The sequence below is a fragment of the Otolemur garnettii genome, unplaced genomic scaffold, assembly GCF_000181295.1.
Source record: "Otolemur garnettii isolate 467f Iridium unplaced genomic scaffold, OtoGar3 scaffold00104, whole genome shotgun sequence".
Lineage (NCBI taxonomy): Eukaryota > Metazoa > Chordata > Mammalia > Primates > Galagidae > Otolemur > Otolemur garnettii.
In genome coordinates, this window is record NW_003852499.1 from 6,850,203 (window position 1) to 6,861,198 (window position 10,996).

General features: G+C 48.1%; 1 protein-coding gene across 1 annotated transcript in view; it reads left to right on the forward strand.

The window, feature by feature from the left end:
• The window catches only part of B4GALNT3 (beta-1,4-N-acetyl-galactosaminyltransferase 3), a 116,763-nt gene that overhangs the window by 75,696 nt on the left and 30,071 nt on the right, over positions 1-10,996 (forward strand). The window contains exons 2-3 of the mRNA XM_012809313.1: positions 9,032-9,135; positions 10,353-10,418. Of these exons, the coding sequence (XP_012664767.1) occupies positions 9,032-9,135; positions 10,353-10,418 (170 nt within the window). The remainder of the gene's footprint in view (positions 1-9,031; positions 9,136-10,352; positions 10,419-10,996) is intronic.

The following is a 10,996-nucleotide window of genomic DNA, read 5'->3' on the forward strand; positions in this document are numbered from 1 at the left end:
GTTGAGCTATAGGCGCCGAGCCTTTTCTCCTTTTCAAAGCCAAGTTCCCCACTCTGTCCTTCTCTCCTTCCTCTCTTTTTCTAACATTCAGGTTTTTTTTCATTCTGGTTCCTGCTCTTTTTTCTATCCTTTCTACTCCTTCAGACCTTCCAACTATGGAAACCACCCTTCTCCCTTAAGTCAGGATGGAGTTACCTCCACCCAGCCAAGAAAGAGAGTTCCTCTTCCCTCTCTCCACCTGAAAAGAAATAGAAGAAAGAGCCAATAGAAGAAAGAACACTGTCCCAGTGTGGCTCCAAACCCTTCAGGGCTCCCATGAGCAATGGTAAACCTTGAGGCCACTTCTGGTGATGTCTCTGCTGAAGCCACTCTAGAGCCATCTGACAGGATCAGGGTCTTCCTAAATCTATGTTGTTTCCCTTGGATTCTCAGAGTCCCTGAAGACCAGTTCTCTGAGCCCAGAAAATGTTTCCAGAACATTTTGCCTGAGGTTTCTATTAGCCCAGGTGTCTGGTATGGGTCTACTTGTGTGTAAGCCACAGAACCAGCTGGTGTGTGCCCTGCATGTGGGTGCAAATATGAGCACCACAGCACATACAGAAGCCCACAGATGTGTGGGTCCTTTATTTCCACGGACATCCCCCCTCTACTGTGCCTAGAATGGGTGGAGCTGCATGTTTCAAGCTGTACCTATTATGGCAGTTAGTAGAGTACTAAGGACTGCAGTATACAGTAGGTGCTCCATAAATGCCTGGTGCAGGGTTAGCTGATTGATTCCTAATTTACTCATTCTTCCTCAGCCTGCTGAGTAGTGCTAAGACTGCAGGAAGGTAAAGGATTGTCCTGCGTCTTCCTTCCACCTGCAGAAGCTTGTCTTGTTTCAGTCCAGAAAGGAAATAGGAAAAGACGGGTCTAGGGGTTTAGAAAAGTCCGTCCTGTTCTGAGGGCTCCAGAAAACACATAAGTGGCTTTGGCCTAGATCCACCAGATTAAAGCATCTCTTTAGTGGGCTTGGGCCAGTCTTACACATCCTGAACCCCGTTACCTCTAGATATCCCTGTAACTGTCTCATTTCATCAAGGGTCTTAAGTCCCAATTCTCTTTGCCTAGGACTGTTTCTGCCTAATTGTCACAACACGCTAGCAAATGGGCCCTTAAATGTTGTGAGCGTTTGTTTTATGTTTTGGTAATGATGTTGGTGATAATGATGATATCCTGGAGGTGACCTAAGACCTGGCCAAAGCTTCTAGGGCCTCTTGATCAAATCTGTGGCTTGGGGAATGGAAATTTACTGAACTGGGCTGTGTATAGACAGAGCAGTGGCAGCAAAAAGGCAGGGTCTTTGTTCTCTTTGTCCCTTTCCTCATCTACCCCATTGGTTTCATGCTCTCCTCTGGATATTGGGCCAAGCAGGGATGTTTGGGTGAGCAGGAAGCACTGACAGCAGGGCTGAAATACTCAAGCGCACTAAATACTCTCCTTTGGGCCCTCCAGGCGGGGCACCCCACAGAGCAGTAGGTACAGTCCCTTGTGTTTCTAACTGTCAAGTCTCAGCCTGCCAGGGCCACAACCAGGGCAGCAGCTCAGGTGCTAGCTCGGCAAGGAGCCCGGGATGGGGGGAGCCTCAGGCTGTTCAGATTCTTTTCCTACCTCTGAGCAGCAGCAGGAGGGGGGTCATCAGGGTCATCTGCCTGCTCAGCAGTGAGGAGTCAGGGTGGCCTTAGGGTCCCTCCTTTCTGATGCTGTGCTGTGAGGGACAGGGACAGGGGGAGGAGGAGGGAGCTAAGCAACCACGGATAACCTTGAGCTGGCCCTGCCCACAGACATGCAGCTGGATGGTGTCTCTTTAGGCTGGGAAAGAAGAGTTCAGAAACGAGGAAGAGGATGGCAGGCCCATGCTCATATTCTTTCATGCCCAGCTCTCCAGCTGTTTGGAGCTGTGGGACAATATACTTGGGTCTCCACACTTTCTCTTGCAGTTCTTGGCTTATATGGAGGATGTTAGTGGCCAAATTAGAGAGTAAGGAAATGGTCTGGCAGGGTGCGTGGAGTGGGAGGTAATTGGGGAAAGGTTATGAGAACAAGGATAGGCTGGTAACTAAAGGGGTGCCTGACACCAGGTGATAACGGTGGTGGTGTTGCAGGAAGATGAGGCCCAACGGAGAGAAAGAGCACCCAAATACCACGTCTGTAAGAGGAAGGGCTTTATTCACCAGCCGGAGCTTACAAGAGTTCCAAATGGCCTTGCTACCTGATTGGCTTGGTCTTCCCCTTTTTATTGACAGTTAAAAAGTTCCATCCCATAGGTACCCTTCTCAGTTTAAATCAAGTGGGAGATGCTATTCCAGCCCCTACAGAACTACAGGATTTCACAGAATTTGGAAATTACCAAGCTCCAGGAAGTTAAGTTTACAAATTCCCAAGAGCTGAGTCACCATGGAGAGGACCTGGCAGGTGTATCCTTGTGGTCTCCTTGAGAAGACCTGTTCTCCCAGACTTCACCCTTCTCGGGTATCCTCCCTCAATGGCAGAGTTGAACAGCAGTTCTCAAGCACATTGAATATAGAGTAATGGAATTAAGAATAAAGGCTTTTGTCCTGGGTTCAGATACTAGCTTGGTCACTTTACTGCTTTGTAAATTTTAATCTTTAAGTTTCATCTTCTTATAGGTTTAGTATACCAATTTTTAAATTATTTTTATGAGACAAGGTCTCTCTACATTGTCTAGGCTAGAGTGCAGTGGCTATTCACAGACACAATCATAGTTCACTGGAACCTCAAACTCCTGGCCTCAAGTGATCCTCTTGCCACAGCCTCCCTAGTAGATAGGACTCCAGGCATATGCCTGGATGGTTTATTATATTAAATAAAATAATCTCTGTTTCATTTACTATAATAGGCATATGTATAAATAGACATGTACATATATATAAATGCCTTTCACATAAATGTTAACTTATACAGTTACATTAATTGATCATAATTTTTATTGGCAATGGCTCACACCTATAATCCTAGCACTCTGGGAGGTGAGGCAGGATGATAACTTGAGCTCAGAAGTTCAAGACCAGGCTCGGCGCCTATAGCTCAACCGGCTAAGGCGCCAGCCACGTACACCTAAGGTGGCGGGTTCGAATCCCCAGCCCGGACCCGCCAAACAATAATGACGGCTGCAATCAAAAAATAGCCGGGCGTTGTGGCGGGCGCCTGTGGTCCCAGCTACTTGGGAGGCGGAGGCAAGAGACTCGCTTGAGCCCAGGAGTTGGAGGTTTCTGTGAGCTGTAATGCCACGGCATTCTACCCAGGGGGACAGCTTGAGGCTCTGTCTCAAAAAAAAAAAAAAAAAAAAAAAAAAAGAAGTTCAAGACCAGCCAGATCAAGAGCAAGACCTTGTCTCTACTAAAAATAGAAAAATTAGCTGGATTTTGTGGTGGGTGCCTATAGTCTCAGCTACTCCAGAGGCTGAGGCAGGAGGATGGCTGAAACCTAGGAGTTTGAGGTTGCTCTGAGCTAGGCTGATGCTATGGCACTCTAGCTGGGCAATAGAATGAAATTCTGTCTCAAAAAAGAAAGAAAGAAAGAAAACAAAGATGGGGCTCAGTGGCTCTAGCCTGTAATCCTAACACTCTGGGGGGCCAAGGTGGGTGGATTGCCTGAGCTCATAGGTTGGAGACCAACCTGACCTAGAGCGAGTCCCCATCTGTAAAAACAGCTGGGTGTCGTGATGGGTACCTGTGGTCCCAGCTACTTGGGAGGCTGAGGCAAGAGAATCACTTGAGCCCAAGAGTTTGAGGGTGCTGTGAACTTTGATACCACAGCTCTCTACTGAGGATGGCAAGGTGAGATTCTGTCTCAAAAGGAAAAAAAAAGCAATATTGCATGGAGTTCCCTGGGGCATCACACACTAGAATGGTTTGGCTACACACCTTTCTCTGTTATTAGAGCTTAGGGTTTGCCCTAGAGATTCCCTTCTTGGTGACATGTACCCGGTTTTATCCTAGTGGGTTCTAGATCCTGCTGGCTTTTAGCCACACCCGCTCTCTCCTGCTGAGCACATGTGACTGGCCCTCCAGTGCTCTCCAAGGACAAAGCCACAGTCCCTGCTTTTTTGTCCCAGGTCTCAGTGCTAATTCCTGGATTTGTGGACTGTGTCCTAGATGTTATAGTCTCTCAATTGTTCCCTTGACAACCTCCTGTTCTCTAGGGGAACAAAGGCACTGTCTCTGTTTGGCTCCTGGATTTCATCATCTTTTATTTTTCCACTTTTAGTCTCTGCTGAGCAGTTTTTTGTTTGTTTGTTTGTTTGTTTTGAGAGGGAGTCTCACTTTGTCACCCTCGGTAGAGTACTGTGCTGTTACAGCTCACAGCAACCTCCAACTCTTAGGCTTAAGCAATTCTTTTGCCTCAGCCTCCTAAGTAGCTAGGACTACAGGCGCCTGCCACAATGCCTGGCTATTTTTTGGTTGTAGTTGTCGTTGTTTGCCAGGCCTGGGCTGGATTCGAACCGGCCAGCTGCCGTGTATGTGGCTGGCACCACAGGCACTGAGCCTGTTGAGCAGTTATTTGAACAGGCCCTGGGGCTTCTTAGGAAACTATCCACATTCACCTTGTGTTTTCAGGATCTTCATATCTGATAAAGTGTATAGAACCAGCCCTCCCTTACCCACCCCTTCCCCGCATCTTCCTAGGGCCCTTTCTAATGGAGCTCTGCCCTAAGGCTGGGGACAGCTTCAGAAATACCTTTCCAGGGCCCCTGCCTGCAGGATGTTACCCCCACCCTCACCCCACTGCTTGCACTTCTCTTTCAGACCTTCCTCTCAGTTCCACCTCCCCTGTTGGCAGAGTTGCTCCTAGATTCCCTGCTGACATAGACAGCTGGCCTTTTTGGGGAGTGAGGAGGTCATCTTTTTGCTCCAGTGTTCACTCCCTTCACTTCTGAGTGGATGTGTGTCATTTGCTGGGTTGAGCCGTCCAAACCCAATGACATCTATAGGTGGATACAATCCACTTCCACAGGAGCAAGAAACAAGATGTGGGAGTGCAAGGTGAGGTGAATCTAACTCATTTGGGGCTGACGGTATTACTCCTAGTGTAGACCAGCAGATGGTTTGAACAGGTTCTGGGGCTGTATATTGGGTTCCCTGTCTGCTCACTGTGGAGTGATATGTGTGTGCACATGTTATCAGCTCTTTTGTGCAATGAAATGAAACGCTTAGCATGGTGCCTTGCATATAGTAAGTGCTCAGTGATGGTTAGCTGCTACTAGTTTTGCCTTTTTTTTTGGTAGAGACAGTCTCACTTTATCACCCTTGGTAGAATGCTGTGGTGTCATACAGCTCATAGCAACCTCCAACTCCTGGGCTTAGGCAATTCTCTTGCCCGGCTATATATTTTTTTTTTTTTTGCATTTTGGCCAGGTTGGATTTGAACCCGCCACCCTCGGTATATGGGGCCCACGCCCTACCCACTGAGCCACAGGTGCCGCCAGTTTTGCCATTATTATTATTACTTAGGAACAAAAGCAATACAAACCATGTACCTTGTAAAATGGGCACTACTGGGCATTGGTAGAGGTTTGAATATATGATTATGTGCTAGGCTGGTTTGGGGAAGGTTTTCCCATAGTGGACTGTGGTTCTGGTGTGTTGTAGGTCAGCTAATCAGTCAGGTAGTTAGTTAGTCCAGGGTCTTTTTTAACAGGCTTTAGGACCTATATGGGAATTTAGTCTGGGTATTCTTCCTGCTAAATTGATAGTGCTTTGAAGTATTTCAGCCCCTGGAGTAAATTAGGAGGCCCAGGTCTCCAGTACTGCTATAGAATCTGCACTGCCACCACCTCCTATGCAGCAAGGGCCTTCCTTTCTCTTTGGTATGATTCAGATCAAGGGGCAAGAAAAATAAATGCAAGCTCTTAGATCTGCAACATCGTGACCAATAATACAAATAATAGACTGCAATATGTTAAGTGCTTATTATGTTCCAGGCACTAAATCCTTTTCATGGATTATCTTATTTACTGTGTGACCTTGGGCTGACGACTTTACCTTTCTATGTCTTCATCTCTAAATGCCTAACCGGGAAGTGAGAGAGGCAGTGAAATAATGTAGGTGAGAGCCTTTGAAAGCAAGCACAAAAGGATATATGTATGCCATATTTTTACCAGCGAGCCAAGATGATAGATAATCTTCAGGCCTTTGAAGAGTCTGCATTGCACAGAGGGGGGATGTTGGCAAAGCTCCAGCTGATAGTGAATTTGATAGCCCAGCTTTGTGAGGGCAGAATATGAGGCCTATGGTGGCTTTATCTGTCACCTGAGATCAGGGTGTCTGTCTCCTGGCACAAATGTGACACCTGTTGCAAGAGAAACAGGCCCTGGCAGCTGGCGCTCCGGGAACAGAGATCTGGCCAGGAGCAGGAGGAGTTCACTTACCAGAGGGCAAATGACAAATGTCAATCATTAAATCAGCACATTCTTTTTTTTTTTTTTTTTTGAGACAGAATCCCACTATGTCGCCCTTGGTAGAGTGCCATGGCATCACAGCTCACAGCAACCTTCAATTCTTGGGCTTAAGCAATTCTCTTGTGTTAGCCTCCCAAGTAGCTGGGACTACAGGAGCCTGCCACAATGCCTGGCTTTTTTTTTTTTAATTGCAGTTATCATTGTTTAGTTGGCCTGGGTCGGGTTTGAACCCACCAGTCTTGGTGCATGTGGCCGGTGCTGTAACCACTATACTACGGGTGCTGAGCCTGGGCTTGGTTCTGAATACAGCAAAGACAGCTGGGGACAAGAGTGAAGGACTGAGTGTTTGGAAAATCACAAAGACAGACAGACATTCAGGGCAGGGGGATTCCTGATCTGCTGGCCTGACAGGATTCTTGGTGGGGGATTCTGCAGAACTGACTTTGCAGGATTCTTGCTAAAGATTGCACTAGGCAGGTCCCAAGGGCAAGACCTTGTCAGAAAGAGGGCTCAGAGGAGCCTGCCTAAAGTTTGGTCAAGGAGAGCGTCTGTCCCTTCTCAGCAGATGCCCAGACAAGGGGAGCTGAAGACCACAATGATGGTCCATTGTTGGGTAGGTCATCTCCCCTTCTAATAGTCAAAGAATTTGGCTGGAGCTGAAAGCCAGACTCTGAGAATGTGCGTCTGAGACTCCTATTGAGAGGTGGATAGCATTTCTTTGGGTATTTCTTCACAGCCTTCTCTAGAAGTAGGTAGCTTTTAGTCATAAGAGCAAGGCAGGGCCTGTTCTCCCCTCCCCACAGTGTGACTCACTCCTCGGTGGGCACCTGAGCCCCCAGCCACTAGCCAGCAGCTCCTTGGGGCCAGGAGGGGATAGGTTCTACTTTAGATCACAGGTGTGTGCTGGGATAAGCAGATGAATAAGCAGCTTTCCCAGAGCTCTTCCAGGATGGAGGGTGTCAGCCAGGAGCATTTTTCTCTTTTTCCCTTATTCCTCATATTTTCACCTCAACCTCACTGGCCCCATCATCCTGCTTTCCCAGAACTTACCCCTGGCACGGAACCTGTCAGACCTGTTCCTGCCAGCCACCAGGGGAGACCTTGCTGGCAAAGGGCTAAACCTGCAGAAGTCCCTAGAACCATAACATCAGGGGCAGTTGAACGTCTGTGCAGAAATCTAAGCATCCACAGGAGAAATGGAGGCAGAATGAGAAAATGCTGCCTTGTGAGATAGGTCCTCTGTTCTAATCCTGGCCTCAGAACACCTAGCTCTGTGACTTGAACCTCTGAGCTTCTCTTTCCCAATCCATAAAATGGGGACAATCGGGTGAGATCCTGAAAAGACTCAAGGACATCATGCCTGTGAGATGCAGGCATGACTCAGAAAACATAACCAGGAAAGAGAAGCTCCCCCACCCCACCCCTGCAATCCAGGTGTGGCTCTTTGTCCCCACCCTTCCCAGAGTCCATTATATAAACATTCTGCAGGGGCCCAGACTTGCAGGGTGTGCTCTGTTTTCTGTCTGGTTGGCGGTATGTGTCTGCTGGGGCTCACAGAGGGGTTCCTGTGACACTAATGCTTGCTGCCAACTGTTGGCTCCTAGTGGTCATGGACTGTCCCTCTAGCTCTTATGAAGTGCCTGCTACAGCATCATGGGAGCTTCTGAGACAGCTGCTGGAGTGGCCCAGTGGAAATCCATTCACACACGTGGGTTCTCATCTTAGCCTTATCACTACTTGCTAACTGAGCCTAGATTAGTCATTTGACCGCCTAGGTCCCATTTTTCTCATCTAAAATGAAGAGTAGGTGATTTCGAAAGCCTCTTCTGGCTCTTGACAGTCTGTGATCGCAGTTTGTGGCTAATGGTGGTTTGATTTCACTTATTCAGAGCCCAATAGTCACGCCCAAGCAATCTCCTTCCAGATCAGGAGCAGTGGCTGGCCACTGGCCTCCCGCTCTCCCCTCCATTCTAGTGAATGCATGTGTGCACCCCACACTCTCCTGATCCCTCCCTCCCTCTCCCCATGGTTTAACTTTTTGCCTTTCCAGTGGGTAAGCCAAGTAGTTCTAGAGCCTTCAGGGTGCAGTTATCATCGTCAGCTCTGCCTCCAGGAATAGCTAGCCTCTAATCTATCTGGAGTGGTTCACACCAAGTCCCATGTCTACCTTTCCCAGCCCAGGGATCCCCTGCTGCCCCTCTGGGCCTGGAGGACAGGGGCTGAGCTGGGAAGGCAAGCGTATGCTGCCTTTCACAACTACTCCACAGCAGCTTTTGGGGGACGTGGCGGGGAGTAAAGGTCAGCCTATAGGGGTCGCTTCACCTGGCCTGGCTGATTCTCTGGAATGTTGAAGTGGCAACTGCTCATGGGATGTGACCTCGTCCCCCTCCCTGCCCTCTCTCTGAACATGGCCAAGTTTGGAACTACCTTCCCCCAAGACTCCCCCCACATACCAAATGAAGGGGGTGCAGAGCAGAAGAGAAGATATCACCTCTGTTGTTGCTCCCAAATTTTACAGACACGCAGGGCCTTTTAATCATGTTGACCTTGCTCCTTCTTTCCCTTCTGTAGGGTACAGCAGCTGGAGAGAACTGGCCAAGGCTCTGGCCAGCAGGAATATTCCCCCTGTGGATCCAAATCTCCAGTTCTACCGTCCCCAGAGGTTGAGACTTGAGGTATGTTACGGGGCCAGCTCATTTTCCTTCTGGCACTTGAACATGGTCCTCAGTCACCCTGCCCTGATGGTCTTCCTCAAGGAAAACCTCCAGTGGACTATGGGAGGGGAGGCAGGGGAAGACCACCCTGGAGCTTTGGTCTGGCATCTGGGATTTCCCAGCTGAGTGAGCAGAGATAAACCTGACTTTCCTGTTTCTGCCCGTTCCACTTAGTCTAAGATGCCCATGTCTGAATAGCTCTAGGCCTGTGGCCTCCATTTGGTGTGAGTACTGGGCTGTGCTTTGGTGTAACACAAAGCAGGTGTGTGCTGCTGGGAGTCAGAGATGATGGTGTAGACACTCCTTCTACAAGTAGCTGGGGCTATCAATTTGTAATAAAGCTTTTCCCTATAGTGTTTCTTGGGTCAATGGTCCAAGGGAGGGAAATTGGGGTCCAAATTGGAGCTCCGAGGTTGAGCCTAGAACAGACATGAATCCCCCAAACTAGACCAGAACCAAAGTGAATTTGTCAATCTGCTGGGGTGTCCGTAAGGGATTTCCACTTGTTGGAAGGAGGGAGAATCTGGGGAGAATCCAAAAGCATATGGAGGAAGGCGGAGTCAAGGCCCCTGCCCTCAAGATATCCTGATCTAATTAGAAAAAATCCTGTTTTTTTGTTGTTGTTGTTATTGTTCTTGTTATTGTTTTTGAGATAGAGTCTCACTTTGTCGCCTTTGGTAGAGTGCTGTGGCATCATAGCTCACAGCAACCTCCAACTCTTGGGCTCAAGCAATTTTCTTGCCTCAGCCTCCTAGGTACATGCCACAATGTCTGGCTTTTTTGTTGTGTTGTTATTAGAGACAAGGTCTCGCTCTTGCTCAGGCTGGTCTTGAACCCATGAGCCCAGGCAGTCCACCCACCTCAGCCTCCCAGAGTGCTAGGATTACAGGCATGAGTCACTGCGCCTGGCAGGTTTTTTTTTCCCCTTCTGGGAAGACAGAGGAAAGTCAGGAAAGTGAAAGACTCTCCAGGGCATAGTGATGAAGCTGTCAGGGTTATGTGTGTTCCTGAGGGCATGTAGTGTGAATTGTAGAGGGCTGGTCTCTGAGCTGGTAAGCTTCCTGGGAACAGGACTGGGTTTCCTGACTCTGCTTCCCTCTATCCCCTTTACCCCACCCCTCAATCCTGTCCTGCCCCAATTTCTCATCCTAATGTTCTCAAGTTCATTCTTCTGCTAGGACCAAGGTGGGAGCAGTAACAGCAGCTACTTGAAGAGGAACCGGCCTGTGCCCTGGCTCTCAGAGGTAAGGGAGGGACCCTCTCTGTCCCTGTTCTTTGAGAAAGTCAGAAAAAAAAAACTTTTCCAGAAATCACAGAACATTTTCTTTAAGTTGTTACTATTAACATTTTAACTCCCAGGGTTCCAAGCTCATTTGATTTTCTTCCTCTAGAGAAGAAGCTCTAACATTTGCTGAGGGCCTGCTATGTGCAGGCTTCGTGAATTAGCTCATGTCAGCTTTATGACCCCTTGAGATGGTATCATTACCCTTCATTTCATAGGTGGGAAGAGCACGGCTCAGGAAGGTTACTTGAATTTCAATGCCCAGCTAATCCCCAATTGGAAGACAACTTCCTAAAGGGCCTTTCTTGGATAGTTAAGTCTCATAAAACATTCCAGGAAGGAGAGAGTGCATCGTTAAATAAGTTTGAAAAACTATATGCTACATCCCCTTCTGGGAAATGCGCATTAACATATGAAAGATTCTAAGAAGTTCTACGGTAATCTGTTTGACTTGATTTAGCTCAGCATGTCCCAAACTTATTTGCCTCCTGAATTGCTTTTTTCCATGAAACACCTATTAATAGTTTATGAAACTATAGT